This window comes from Galeopterus variegatus, unplaced genomic scaffold (genome assembly GCF_000696425.1).
Source record: "Galeopterus variegatus unplaced genomic scaffold, G_variegatus-3.0.2 Scaffold27, whole genome shotgun sequence".
NCBI lineage: Eukaryota > Metazoa > Chordata > Mammalia > Dermoptera > Cynocephalidae > Galeopterus > Galeopterus variegatus.
In genome coordinates, this window is record NW_007726138.1 from 884,043 (window position 1) to 900,151 (window position 16,109).

Below are 16,109 nucleotides of genomic sequence, written 5' to 3' on the forward strand. Positions count from 1 at the left end.
GAGATTCTGTTTCGGTAGGTCTGGGGTAGAGCCAGAGAACTTGCATTTTAAAAAATTTGCTTTTATTTTTATTTTTTTAAATGACATGTAATAATTGTACATATTTATGGGGTACAGAGATATATCTCAATACATGTATACAATGTGCAATGGTCAAATCAGAGTAATTAGCATATCCATCAGTACAAAAATTTATCATCTCTCTGATGAGAGCATTTGAGCTCCTCTCTTCAAGACATTTAAAAACACAACAAATTATTGTTAATTATAGACACCTAGCACTACTGTAGAGCACTAGGACCTGTTTTTACTGTCTAGCTGTAACTGTGTGTCTATTGACCAACCTCTCCCTGAGAATCTGCATTTCTTACAAGCTTCCTAGTGATGCTGACACTGCAGGTTCACTTTGAGTACACTGTTTAAAGATTACAGACAAAATAACACATTATGGCAATCAGTATGCTGGTGCTACAGAGATTTTCCACATTCCCTACATTTCTGAGGAAAATGGGGAAGTAATTTAATATAAAAACCAGAGGGGTAGAAATATTTTTGTTTTAGAATAAAGACAAAATAGGGGAGAAAAGTATGCAGTGACATTTTTAGGAGACAAAAGGTGCCAGCTTTATTCAGCAGGCCAAGGGTCATAGGCCTACATGCATAGCTATGCTGGCTTGGATAAAGATTTACAAGGAAATAATCATACATGTTAATGCTCAGATATATCTAAGACAGTAAATTGCCACGTTTTCTAATATTCTGGTAACCCAGCTGAATCTGTCCTGGTCTCATAATTTGAGCACTGAAAAGAGATCTAAACAACCAGAACTGCTTCCGAATAGCATTTCAGTGCAGTATTTTTTGGAAACCATCTTGCTAAACTATCCCAAGTGCAATATAGACACTATAACCGCTGTGACCTGCTTTTGAAAAAACAAGAAGGACATATAGAATCAACTGAACACAAAGACTAAGAGGAGCACTGTCCAAGTAAGACAAACATTTGATGCTATTTTTGAGTTGAATCTATAGACAGATCACGATTTCTTCTGGCGGTTCTTACACGGTGAGAGGTTGTGTTCAAGATGCTCAGTCACTTTTCTTCTGAAATCACCAGCAAGCATTGAACACTGGGCTCAGTTATGTATAATAAGTCTCCTTCAAATTGCTGTATATATTTGAGGGATATACATATCTCGGCCAAAAATCACTCTGTAACATGAACTGAAGTAAAACGATAATGGTTCTATTTTCAGTCACAGAAAACAAATCCTGCCATCTCCAAGTTGTACTTGGTTGAGGCCAGGACAAAAGATACTTTTGGGTCATTACATATTCAACTTAAATAGGTCAGTCACTTTAATAAATCACAAGGAGAAATTAAAATTCAGTAATAATAAATACATACTAAAAACTAGTACAGTTATATTAAAAAAGTTATCAATCTCTAGAAAGAGACTCTCGGCCAATGAACTTTAAAACAATTTATTTTCCAAATATTATTCTTTTCTGTGCAACCAGATCTGTGCCATCAATTTGCTGGAATAATATGCTCTATCTGCTGTGGCAAATTAACAGAATTGGATCTAACAGTCTCTTAGCAACTGCAGAAGCTTTAAAAATCCTTTGGCTATACTCTTTCTGATATAGGTCGATGGTTTCAAGGTTTTAAGAGAAGTGATGCTCTTATCATGAAGTTTAATCTAAATTTATTATGATTCATGGCCTCAATCCAGAGTTCTAGAAATTTTGAGTTCTTACAGTCCCAGTTTATGAAAAGTTAGTTCACTGCTAGAAATAATGTGTGTAATATTGGTGCAATGCTACATTATAAAATGTACCATTAAGCAATAATGAAGCATACAAAGGTAAGGTGATTTTTCAGACAGACATCAATTCAAAGAATTAGTTTTAACCTTATTCAATGCCAAAGTGTCAATTACTTTCCTTAGATATCTTTATTTATTTAGACATTTGATTTCAAATGCTGTTATTGGTAAAATGTCCTTCATTTGCACACTTAAAAGTACAGTGATGAGCCAGCTGTATGGTGGAGGTGGCTTCTCTTTTCATCACTTACCTAGGTTTTGCCACATGCTGAAAATTTCACAACCCATTGTTACCCGCATGTCGCCATACCTGAAATAGAACAAAAATCAAACCTGATACAAAGCCTCCAGAAAAAAGAAGTATTTTTTTATGTGTCTTTAGGATACAATCTGTCACTCTGAAGTAAAAGGCAAGATATTTTTATTTAAAGATGTTTAATGTACATGTCTTGATGCCTCTAAATCCAATCCTCACATAAATCTTCTAGTAGAACAGATCTGTCTCATAATTTTTTGCTTCTATAATAATTTTAAGTCCTGAAAGACTCAGGACAAAAAAAAAATGTGTAAATAAGTTCAAAATATTAAAATTTCCAGAAAAGATTGCTTCTTATCCTCTTGGTCATTGCCTCTCCACTCCATTACTTCCAGTTCTAAACATTCTGATTTATGAATTATTTGAACTAAACAGCCCTTAAAAGGCAGCACTTCCAACCTATTTATACATTGGTACTTACTTTTCTAACACCTTTTTCTTTTTGGAAGATGTGAACATTTCCAACTGCAGACACAACTGGTTTATGAAAATGACTGCAAGGTAAAAGTAGGAATCCCAGATCTAAAACAAGAACAAGATATTCAAATACTATGGTGTTACAAAAATATTTACAAGTGAGTAACAAAGTAACTTGGATTTGCTTCAAAAGTTGTAAATGGACAGGGATAGAGTTGAAATAATATTGGCCATGAGTTGCTAATTGTCAAAGCTGGAGATGGGTACATGGGGATTCATTATACTATTCTCTCTACTTTTATATATGCTTGAAATTTTCTATAACAAAGAAGTAAACTAATTAAATACTATCTATTTACATATTGCTTCAAAGCTCTATCCCAGATTTCATGAGCTCTCCAGTATATGCTAAGCTGTAGATGTTTGGTTTATCTTATAACATGTCTGAGAATATCCAAGGAGGCTGAGGTATAAGACGGATTACTTTATTCTTGAGTGAATTAATTTTTAGGACTCCTTTTAATGTAAGGATTAAAAAAATGCATTCACTTCTGGGGATACGTTAATGGCTTTAAATTCAGACAGTATATAAAAATTCCCTGCCGAGACAAATCTTTTGAGTCTAAGTTTTCTTATACCAAAAATAGAATCAGAAAGACATCAGAATAAAATTCCCTGAAATAAAATTAGCAAAAAACATGTAGGACCTAATAAAAGAAAGCTATTTCTCTATTGACACCATGTAAAAATTAAAGACAAATAACAAACTAGGAGAAATATGAATTCACATCTGTTATACATAAAGAGCTCTCACAAATAAAAAACGATAAAGCCCCAAGCAAAATAATGAACAAAAAAAGTCAAGAATAGACAATTCACAAAATATAAAGTTTAGTCAATAAATAGTAACTGATAACAGGTAAAAGTGCAAATTAAAGCAAAAAAGATTTTTCTCCTTATCCAATTGTCAAAAAAAAAAAAAAAAGTTGCTTCTTCCAGTGTTGGTGTGCCTACAGGAATACAGGTGATCATATATAATTGCTACAGCCTTTATCTCAACAATTCCACTAATAAATATTTATCCAAGAAAATAATTAGAGGTACATGCCCAGTTTTATTTTGTAAGAATGTATATAAAAGTGTAATTTATAAGAATGAGGGCCGGCCCAGTGGCGCACTGCTACAGTGCGCCACTTGGGAGCACGGCGGCACTCCCGCCGAGGGTTCGGATCCCACATACAGACCGGATCCCACTCACTGGCTGAGCGAGGTGCGGGCGCAACACCGAGGGTTGCGATCCCGTTGCCGGTCCTGGTCCGGTACGGGTGCGACACTGAGGGTTGCGATCCGTTGCCGGACACGAAAAAAGACAAAAAGGAAAAAAAAATAAGAATGAAATAATAGAAACAACTTAAATATCAAAAAGTAGAGCTCTGATTATGAAATTTTGATATATTATTATAAGCTATAATACAGAGAAATACTATGGCAACCATTAAAATTCCAGTGGTTTTTATTGTATTTGTGCTGTTTTGTGTTTTCTAGTTATCCAATAAGGAAACTCTATAAAAATTTTAATATGAAAAACAATATTCAAAAAAGAATAAGAAGCAAAGACACCAAAAACACAATCATCATTAAGAAAGGAAGCCAACATAAGCACTGCTCATATTTGTTTATCATTTATCATTTGCCATTGAAAAATGGTATATCAAGAATTCACAGGCACCTAGGCATATCACATTATGTTACAGATATACAGAGAGCTCTGCCTTAAAGGATCTTACTAATCTTTCATTTTTTTCTTTTCATTGATTCATTCTGAATAATGGGGAAATAGAGAAGAAACTAAAAGATTTACTTTGCAAATGTTTTCTTCATATAAATTCTATTTTTAAAACACTGTATTCCAAGTCCTCTTTATCATGCATAGGAATCGTACAGAAAAGAGCAAGAATTAAAATCTATACTACTAATAAAGAACTATCTCCTTTTAAGCACTGTGATTTCCACCAGGTTGATAAGCACGATAGCCTAATATGTTCACAAAATAATAAAAACTGTTCTAATATTATTCATAGTTAAAACTAATATGGCCCAAGAAAAAGGTTATTTCCTAAAATATACTGTGAATCTTTTAGCCCAAGCAGTATAGTCATCTAAGTGGATACTTACCTTATAATCAAAGTTTTCATTTAAGAAGTTCTTACGAAGTGCATCTGAGAGGTACAGAACTGTTGTAATAATAACACTAGTGATAAAAAAGAATACATTTTAAGTTGAAAACTTCACATTGCTGAAAATTATTTAGTAGATAAAAATAAAGAGCAACTAGATATAAGAAAACCTCCTTCACTAAGCATGTGAAGCAGTATTAGAGAACTCATATTTGAAATAAAAAGAGATGCCACCCAGAACGAAAAAAATCTAACACTGAAATCGGGTTCTTTGTAGAATGATATAAAGATTTATGAATTCATATGACTCCGACAGAAATACATTAATATCTTGATGTTTTGTAATGTTTTTAATTTTTGAACAAAGCAAAATGATTTAATACAAGCATGACATCTCATACTTGATTATCATGGAAGAAAGCCACACTTTGCAAAAATACAGAAAAAGAAATGGAGCCCAAAGATGAAATGGATAGGATAAAAGGATAGAATATACCGAGCATTTATTAGCCTTTTCTCTGTTCTCCTCCATTTAAGGTGTTAGAGTGCATTAAAGTGCTACAGAAGGCAGATTTGCTCTCTCAGGGTGATGACTGCCACTAAAGAAACAATTACAGACTGTGATACTGTCTATAACCCAGTACTAAGCTGTGTGAAACCAACAGGGAGTGTGACAGCCATTCAGAGAAAGGGGCATCTCCAGGGCAGGAGAAATCAGGGAAAATTTGACAGAAGGGACATATACAGCCATATGTATCTTGATGGGGAGATTAAAAAAGGATTTGGTAAGCATTCTTGGCTAGTTCTAGAGTTCTGTAATTAATTCAAAATCTGCTCATTTTTATAGCTGTAATAGTATTGGTATATTTAAAAAAAGAAGAGTATTCATATATTCAAAATTGAATGCATTTCCAGTTTGTTTATTTAATGTTAGATACAGCATTATATTGAAACAAGATAATCCACCCCTTGAACTACTATAAACTAAGCACCGACATATAAATGGTTGATATTTAAAACCTGGGGCATTTTCTGAGCTGCATGCATAATGTGATGTGATGAGGCCCCAGTTCTCATTATAGGACTTGGAATTGAAGGATGTGGTTGTATTACCCAAGGTAAAATGAAACAGAACAAAACACCACACCAACTTCACCCCTTGGTTATCTTACTGGTAAAATATAGATTAGAAGAATATTTATAGTCTTTGAAGTACATAAATGTTCATTATTGTTGTTATCTGCAGAAAAACTCACTATTATAGCTTTCTCCTGGGACAGGGAAACATTAATAAGGCTAAGGGGTTGGATGCTTGAATGGGGAAGTTCAAGGTGACGAAAGGGAAAGTGAAGGAAACCACCATTTCTCCGTATCTGCTCTGCCATGAACAGGCATTGTGTTATATGCATGTACATTTTGTATATGTCACTTATGCCTTTTAACCAATCTTACTATGAAAGTTAAGAAAAACTTAAGAGACTGAGAACTCCTATGGTTTTAGCCCCCCAAATGGCAGATATCATCAGTGAATTTCATATCACTCATCTTCAGTTAATGGTGTAAAGTGGCAATTTTCCACAGACACTGGCAAAATCAATGATGATAACTGAAGAAATATTGAAGTTCCCAAAGTATTTCACTCAAGCTTTACTATATGACACTAAACCTTAATTATCAGAAAATGAAATGCTATCAGGCAAGGAAGCACTTCTCTGCCTACCATCTAGTATAAGATGTACATTCTAGTATAAGCGCTAAGTCTAAAAAAGAAAATTTTGTATCCTTAACATGTGGTTATTAGCACAAAGTTTCTGCTTTGACATTCAATGGTGAAATACGCAGAGTCCCACTACACCTGAGTTTTAGATAAAAATCCACCTTCTGGCCCACAACTCTAGCTTGGATAGTTGTACAGAAACAGTAACTTCCAGTGTAGTGAGATGTGACATATCTGGGATTTAGAGTATTGGGCCTAATATCCTGGACAAAGAGGTTATTCCATGGCAAGGATTACCAAATTGTTATTTATATGCTGGGTTCCAAACACACAAACAATATTCACAGCTTCTTTGAACTGCACTTGCTGGTAAACAACATGGAACCTCTCTGGCCTTCCTATATAACAGTGGGTCTCAACCTGGGCTGTCCACTGGTATCACCTGGGGGCTTTGAAAATACAGATGTCTGGTTCACATCCCCAGAGATTTTAATGACTGGTCTGCAGCACAACCTGGACATTGCGGTTGTCAAAGCTCCCAGGTGATTCTTAAGTGTACCCAGAGCTGAGAACCAGTGCATCTCAAACTTTAATGGGTACCTGGTGATCTAGTTAAAATGCAGATTATGACTCAGCAAGCCTGGCATGGGACTTGAGAGTCTGCATTCCTAACATGCTCCAGGTGATGCTAACGCTGTTGGTCTGAAATCCACCCTTTGAAAAAGAAGGGTCTAGAGAAGCCTGAGTTAGAAAAGATATTTGAACAATGAATGAAGGAAGACATTCTGCTTCAGCATTCTCCTGACTTCCAGAATGTAGGCTGATTCTAATGGTTCATAAGTGCGGCATGCAGTCCTTATTTCTAGATTGAACACCTCACCTGCTTACTAGGACTGCTTTATCATTAGACACAAAGAGGCACAGGGCCTACAAGCCTTTCGGGGGCTTTGGAAAATATTGAGACATGAAAAAAATGTTATGGAACCAATTAGAGCTGTGAAATGAAAACTAAAAAGTGATTAATTACATATCCACAGAAGGTAACATAATGAATTTCATTAATTGTCAAATTTAATATTGATGTGATTTTTGTATATTAAAAAAATTATGGGTTACTTTTTATCATTTTACAAGAATTCCTAAATATACATAAATGCTGAGAAATCACAATCGAAATTAAATGATTTACTCAGGACAGTAATTTAAGAAGCAAATTAAAAAATGCCTTTAATCTTTTTTCTTCAGCAAAAATATATCTAATGTGGTTTGTGGGTCTATTTAATGTTTGATATGATGAGAAGTAGGGCCTCCAAAAATAAGGCTGCCCAGGGATAGAAAGATCTTAAGATGACTCTACTTCAAACACTTTTCATTTATGCCTGTAACAGTCAGCCCAAACTAGAGAGGCGGCTCTCGGAGCTTTCTAGTGACAGCACTAAGACACTGCTTCCTAGCACACAGGTCCCCAAGTCAGCAAAAGGTATTTATACATTACTGCTCCTTCACTAGAGTGAATACCTGTGGAGTTTAGGGGCCTTTCCTTACTTGTTCCAATTTATCCAAAACAATGTGGTGCCTCTGGTTTTTCATTGTCTTACTCGTGACTCAGTGTCTGAGTACGGGGATACTTCAGATCTCTGTGCTACAACTCAATAGCCAAGAAATGTTTGTAATCTGCTACCACAAATGGCCAAAGTACTGACTTCTGCCACAGAAATGCAGACACAAGGATCGTTTTTGACAACCATAATCTATGGGCACAGCATGATAAAATTTCTACATAAAAGAGGAATCGGTGTACAGGAAATCAAAGTTATTGCTTGTGGTTTTCCAGTTGCCACCTCATTCTGGGATTTAGGAATTATCTTCAGGCAAACTTATTTTTCTCTTTCACCCCCCATAGAAGTCTCATCTCCTGTAATTTGTTCTTTTGAAAACTACCCCCGTCTGATAATCTGTTCAAGCACAATCCCATCTCCAAAAATCATACACGGACTAAGAGAAACACCTTTGTGGATGAACCGGGTATCAACAACGTTGAAGTTTACATATTGAAAAGTTTAGGAATTCTAAACCTGCCGAACAACAACTTCTCCTCAGCCTGGTAGATTTATTGGAGGCAGCAGAAATCAACACGAAGACATTTAGAGTAGATGAAAATCCTGGACAGCCATCAAGGAAATTCAAGGAAGCTAGTGGCCCTCAAACCTCGGTGTGCATGAGAATCCCCTGAAAGATGTGTCAGACTCCAGGGCCTCACCTCCACCTATGGCTTGGTGTGTCCATGATGGGGCCCCACCAGGTGATCCTGATGTACCCGATTGTCCTTTCTCACTTCGAGGACTGGTGTTACAGATGGAAGAGAACGTTGGAGGGTTGCAACTCAGAAACAGTATCTGGGGAATTGGGCCTTGTTTACCACTGTACCACCAAGGGCCTAGCCTAGAAGTGTCTGTGGAATGACTGTAGCCTCACGATGACATCTGACATCTTTGTTATACTTATTTGCCAGATGAGATAATTCTAAAATGTGAAGCTTGTAAAACTTTTAATACTTTTTGAGCTATTTTGAAGGACAGACTGAAATTAGACAGGCAAAGCTGATCCAGGTGGAAGCCCAGCACCAGCTACCACTCAACTTTTCAGCATCATTATCACACACCACACTCTGCCTCCCTTTCTGTTACTATGGATACACTGTCAATGCTCCTAGCTAAGGTAAACCTTTCTTCGTATGCACTAGACGAGTGCTACTCTATGTGTGGTAAGCTTCCTTCATTGAGAAAATCTTACCACAAAAAACAGTGCCAGCAGAACCCCACTGCATGCTTACACAGTTGATTTATTTTCAGGTGCAAGCTCATCATGAACAGGTAACAGATAGTTCTTGGACCGGCACACATAGCAATACTGTACTCAATCCCATTCCTGTTTGCCTACCCGGAGACATTGTTCCTTCAATTATCCCTGCTTTCTTTAGCACCACCAATATTTCTGTCTTTATAGGGCCATTCCTGGTAGTAAATCAACATGCTATAATATCCCATATTTTAAAAAGAATCCTAGTCCTCATATCTTCTAACACATATAGCCCTATTTCTCCACTCCTTTTCATAGCAAAACTGCCTATAATTACTGTTTGCAGTTTCTCAGCTTCTATCCACTCCTGAATTCACTCTAATCAGGCTTTCGTCTCCACCACTCCACTGAAACAGCACTTGTCAAGGTCACCAATATCTACCACATTGCCAAATTTCAGGGCCAACTGTCAGTCCACATCACCCAACCTTCCAGCAGCTCTAGATATCCCTTCATTTTTGAAATACTTTCTTCACAGGATATTATACTCTGCTGGTTCTCATCTTACATCATGGGGCTGCTCCTTTTCAGTCTTCTTTACTGGATGCTTCTCCATTTGAAATGTTGGCATGTCCCAGGGCTCAGTCTTAAGTCTTTTTTCTCTTTTCAGTCTACACTGTCTTCTTTGGTGCTCTCATTCACTTCCATGGCTTCAGATCCCGTCCATATACTGATGATCCTAAATGTGCATCTCCAGTCGCGATCTCTACTCTGAGCTCCATACAAGCATGTCTAGCTCTCTCTTCTGCATCTCCACTTGGATATCTAACAGCATCTTGAACTTATGTTCAAAATATAATTTCTCATTTCTCTCATCCCCAAAGCTACTCCCTTTGGCTCAGGCCAAAAATTTAAGGGCCGTCTTCAATTACTTTCTTTTCTCCCACCCATATCCAGTCACCTTCAGGTCTTGTCATCCTTATCTTCAAAGTCGATCTTCTCATGACCTTCATCACTATCCACTCGTCTCAGCCATCATCATCTCTTACCTAGACTGCTTCAGTCAACTACTAACTGGTTCTACCTGGTTTCTCCTTTGTCTCTCTATTCACCAATATCTGGGCCGCCTCTTCCTCTCCCAACCTGATCTTTACTGGCTCCTTCCCTCCCCACATTTCAGCCACTCTAAAGGTCTTCTTTCACTTCCTTGAGTGTGCCATATTCACTCTGACCACAGGGCCTTTGCATATGCTTTTCCTCCTGACAGGAACATTCTTCCTTTGCTGTTTGCCTATTACCTCCTGTTTTAACTTGCAGCTCAAGTTTCACTCCTTCATGAAAGACCCATGCTACTCCAGTTCAGAACAAAGTTCCTTTCATAAACACCTTCATGGGTTTGCGGGCTTGATTTTTACAGTACTTACTTTACACATTAGGCACTGGAAAATATTTGCTGAATAGATGGGTCAGTGAATGAATGGATGACCTCTGCTATGAATCTTTGATTTAACAAATCACTTATTTCCTATATGGATCTCACTTGAAATCTAAATTGGTTTGTGTAAGATATGTTCAAGGCCAACATGCACACAAGATAAACAAAATAAGGACCTGAAATTTCAAATGAAAGGCCAGGGAGTTTTTACTTTCCTCAGCAAGCAAATGTGTTAAGATTTATCTCCTTGAAAATATGTATAAAGCTGTGACTTTATTTTTGTACTTTATTTCACAATGTGTATGGGAAGGGGGTGGAGAGAAGCTTGTCTCAAAGTGTCCTGTATTTTTGGTACTTAATTTTCATCTTCCTTATGTTCTTCCTTTCTCAGATTGAGCAGTTGTCTTCATCAGAAGCATCTACCAGGAACTTGCAGTGGGGATGAAACAGCTTTGCAGCAATCAAGAAAGAGAAGGAATGTTTCTTGCCCTTGCAGAATTTAGACTGGACACACTTGCTACATTACACAGTATCAGACATTCAAGTGGAAATAAACAAAAAACCACACACATCACCAGGTGTTTGGTCACAGATTTTAGCAGGACTTCAGATAAAACTGGAAAGCTACAGGATTTGGGACAACACAGTTTATGGATAAAAGTTAAAGGCAATTAATTTACTTGAAAATACAGGAAGAAAGGACCGACACATTAAAAAAAACCATTCATTTTTAGGGATGAGCTACTCAGTTGAGTTCAAGGGTGGGGCAATGGTGACTTCTTGGCTAGCTGCTATCAATTTGGCATGTATTAAACACACAAGTGGGTTAATAAAAGTGGAAGTTTGGATTAAAAATGCCTCTTTTAGAGGCTCTGATCAAATGTTTGTGTAAGAAAGTTAATGCTATGGAAAAAAAGGTGATTAACTTCAGAGACACAGATTCAACTCCTGCAACTTGCTTCTATACAGTTTAGCAAAGCGTGATTTTTTTCTTTCCAGTGTATGCTTGTTAGCATATTTAAAATATATGTAACATCTCTCAGAAATCTCCTTTTCTACTAACATTTTGCAGGTTAGTATTTTTCACAGATAAAGCACAAATAATTGAGGGCTTATTTCTGGGCTGTATGCATTTATAAAGCAAGACAAATCTCATATGCTTTCATAATTTGAATGGGCAATGGTTAGGGACTATTAAATAAGGAGAGGAGCTGGAAGGAGAGGCAAGTAGAGGAGTATGCAGCAGACAGTCTGTTCCAACTGGGCAGGTGTATAACCAGACCCTGGAGTCCTGTCCATGAACTTGTAGCTGCCAGCCATTACCAGTGGAGAATTAGTACCAGACTCCTATCAGCACTCACTTGGGTGACAATGGAATGATACTATTGCATTTAGCAAAGGCTGATGGCACTTTTCTTGGGTTTGCTATGAGAGGAATCTTCTGTTTAAATGTATTACACAGAGCTCATCTCTAACAAAATCATGTTACTATTTGGTTAACACTGTAGATGAAAATCCTCAATATTATGTGTTTACTCAAAAGCACAATCTATACTTCTCGGTTTACTGCCCACTCGTGTCACCATGAAGTCTTAAAGAGTGGGGTAGAGATTTTTAGGTGGGGCAGAGAGAGACAGTATTTAATGTCAGAAAGCCACATTGTTGTCATGGTTTTCAGCAAGCCAAGCAGAGCCTGTGTGTACAAGGAACAAAACGTCAGCTTGAATTTCTGCCATTAGACATTCCAATCCAAGCCAAAATATCCCTCTGCATACGGGGCAGGCAGAATGACCAAATGTTGAGGCTTTGTGATGATGATATCCACAGCCTGGACCCCTTCCTATCTGGCTCCCAGGATCACCTTATAGCCCTCTCCAGGTACCCAGAATGTTTGCTCTTTAGTAATAAGTCCAGATACATGAGCAAAAGAGCCCACTTAAATCTGTAGTATCCAGACAACCAGATGAATAGACATTTGATTCTATTCACAGATATCAAACTAAATATGCTAAATTCTCGAGAGAGCTATTTCAGTAGTCTCAATTAGTCTTCAAAATGAAAAAGCTGCTTCTGTACTTATGTAAAATATAATATGCCATATTATACTATTTGTTACTTCACAAAGTTTTTAACACATCATTTGTTAACACCTCCAAGTCTATAAATGTACACTGCAGCAGAAGCCATATTCAGCATATCTAATCAAAATAGAATCCTATGTTCCTGGGGCTCTCACCACCATCATACCTGGGCACCTGGGGAAGACACAGGGTGACCTTGGCCCATGGACAGATGCCTAGAGAGAGAATCCAACCTTCACCCTGACCATGAGGGTTTGGTGTTTGGAGAAGCAGCAGCAGAAGGCAAATGTGGGCTTGGAAAGTGAGAATGCTAACAAAATAGGGTAAATAGGCTTGAAAGTGAAGATCAGGCCAGTTTTCTAGAGAACTTCATCTTCACTCTGTATCTGAGACTATGGAGACAGGAAGTGGAGAGAGCAGGTAAATCCATGACGCTGTCTACTCCGGGAGCAGCACCTGCCATGCTGACCGCCCCCTAATCTCCTTTCCTAGCTCTCATTCCTTCAATATTGCCCTCAGACCATTTTAATTTCTGCTGGATAAGGTTAATATAAGATAACGAATTCTATCCACTCCTAGAGATTCAAATATCAACTTTATATCAATCACTCCCCAAATGTTTGTATCTAGTTCTGAGCTTTCCTCAGAGCACTATTTCCAGCTCTATATTGGCCACATCACTTGGATGAATAAAAGGAACTTCAATCTTCACGTGTCCAACTCAAGGGTTATTTCTCATTCCCAGTGATCAGCACATGGTAGGTACTTAATGTATTTTGATGAGTTAAGAAGAATTAAGAAAGAACAAAAATGACTCAAAGGTCCAGCAACAAGGAATTGGTTAAGTAAACTATGGTACATCCATTCAATAGAATGAATATTATTAAGCTGTAAAAAGAAATATATATAAAATAATGAAGGGCCTTCTATCTATTAATGTGGAAAGACTGCAAGGATTTTTAAGTGTAAGAATAATGTGTAGAATGGTGCATATATTATGCTACCTGCTAGGCTCTTCATAACACTGGAAGGATATGCAAGAAACAAATCAAAGTGGTTACTAAGGCTGAGGGCAGGGGTAAATAAGATAGGTGGGAATGGGACTTCTCAGTGCGTATTCTGTAGCATTGTTTGATTTTTAAATGATATTAATATATTGAAAACAAATGATTCAAAACAAATAGTAACAATTTTTTTAAAAGACTGAGAGAAGTTAATTCAGAGGCAAAGAAAAAGAACCCTGGGTCTTGGAGGTTTCAAAGTTAAGATGAAACTTTCTCTTCCCTTAAACATTGAGCTGCAATTATCATCAACTTAAATGTCTTACTTGTTAGCAACCAAGCGCATAACAGTCCAGTCCTTTGGAAACATCTCTGGGCGTATCAATATTCGGAACACAGTAAATATTTGCAGCAGGAAATCCTTGAATAAGGGGAAAACAGATCATTTTACTGATTTATTATAGCTTTCAATACACACACACACACAGTACTGTTGTTACCATTTCCAAAGTAAGACAGGAATGAAGGGAAACATACTGTAATAGTTTACCAGGGAGAAGAAACACTGCCCTTCCAATTCCCAGCACCCAAACCCACTGGCTTGCTCCCCTTCCAATCATTCCCTTTTCTTTTACTTTCTCAGGCACAGTGGTAATGACTTTTCATTTCTCTTCACAAGCTCTAAAAATTTAGGTTCTGGAAATAAGATGGAAAACTTGCGATAGAAGATTAGCAAGCAAACATATTCCCTTTCTTCTCTTACAGTGTCCTAATTGTCAGAACTTTTCAACCCAAGAGAACAATAAACAGTCCTGTTCAGTTCTGCTTTCCTTTAAGTGGGTGTCAACATTAGAAACTTACGTTTATCAAAAAAGTTTATATAAAACCTATGTTTCTTAGAGAGTGTTCTTGAGATGTGGTATTAATGGGATATGTGCAGGTTTATAAAATCTGAGTGAATTTTCCTGAGTGTGCTATGCAGCATAGATGCAAACGAGGGTGTGTGCTAAGCTGAGCACAGTGACAAGTGCTTAGTAGCTGTGAGAGTGTCAAGATATTCCTCGCAGAGCTGCCAGAGGGCAGTGGTATTTACCGAGATCTTCAAACTGATCACCCAGAAACGCTCTTGACAAGAAGCTATGCTCAAATATGAAAATATCTCTTCTTTAAACATCACAAAAGATAGGGCCAAACATGCTGTAGCACATGATACTTAAAGGGGAATCAAGGAAATAAAGTACCACACGTAATGAGTGAAATGGAACTTTCCCTACTCAAAAAAGGACTGGCTCAATCTAGCTTTAATTTAGATTAATTAACTAGAAAACATAAAGATTGTTTTGTAACCTTAAGTGATTCTAGGAAAATATATTTCTTTAACAATCTGATTGAAGGCAACAGTATGGCATTGCTTAAAAAATAAAAAAGCAACCCAAAACACGAGAGTTTTATTTATCAGACCCAACAACACATTTTGTTAAACATGTAAGCTGCTTGAATACAAGATTATGGTTGTCACTCACATCAACAGAAGATAGAAAGATAGAACCTAAAAACTGAAAACCATGTGGTAGCTTTTTGTTTTTTCACATATTCTTAACGGCTTTGATCAAACCCATAAATATTTTGACAGAAATTTATTTTAACTCCTTTGGCATCCACACACATATGTTGATATGTAGTATGCGCCACGTGGAAACATGCCCACTAGGTCAACTGTCTTTAAATGGCCAGACAGATCCTGCCCATATCTCCAGAATCACCAAAAGCAGAGTTTCTCAAATGTATTCCTCCCACAGGTCAGGTCATTTGGGGAAACACTTCACATTCTAGTCCTACCTTGGGATAGTAGGTCATTAGCATACTAAACTGTGAGAAGCCCTTTTTAATGCATTTCTAAAACTTATTCTAATGATTTTTCAGTTGATCCTTTTGGGTACCTCACACATAAATATACAATCCCTGCAAAAAATAAGTTTGCATTTATCTTTCAAAGAGTGATACCCCGCTTGAGTTTCCTATCTTGCTGCAGTTGCTTAGACAGATATTAAAGAAAAATCATGAAAGTGGGGTATCATTTGTTTTTCATAGTCTACAATTAGTTAGGAAGGAATAACTTAAATAAATTCTTTTTCTGGTGGGACTTTGGGGGTCTTTATCAAGTGACACTTTAGTCTCAGTCTATGCCAGGAACTGGGGATGGGGGGTGACCCCAACCCCCCCCTAGGTTTTCCCCAACTTGCTGCATCAGAGGAAGGAGGCAGGAAGCTGGCTGTCCTCTAAGCATGGCTTGGGAAGTTAGGCTAGGGCTGGGGTGGGGTTGGAATAACAAATAAA

The 16,109-nt window shown here is 37.3% G+C and overlaps 1 protein-coding gene across 3 annotated transcripts in view; it reads right to left on the bottom strand.

Annotated features, from left to right (window-relative positions):
- Positions 1-16,109, bottom strand: part of DOCK4 (dedicator of cytokinesis 4) — a 444,210-nt gene that overhangs the window by 72,889 nt on the left and 355,212 nt on the right. For all 3 annotated transcript variants that reach the window (XM_008569607.1, XM_008569604.1, XM_008569598.1), the window contains exons 27-30: positions 14,099-14,193; positions 4,738-4,813; positions 2,567-2,667; positions 2,081-2,139 (exon numbers count right to left, since the gene is read on the bottom strand). In XM_008569607.1, the coding sequence (XP_008567829.1) occupies positions 2,081-2,139; positions 2,567-2,667; positions 4,738-4,813; positions 14,099-14,193 (331 nt within the window). The remainder of the gene's footprint in view (positions 1-2,080; positions 2,140-2,566; positions 2,668-4,737; positions 4,814-14,098; positions 14,194-16,109) is intronic.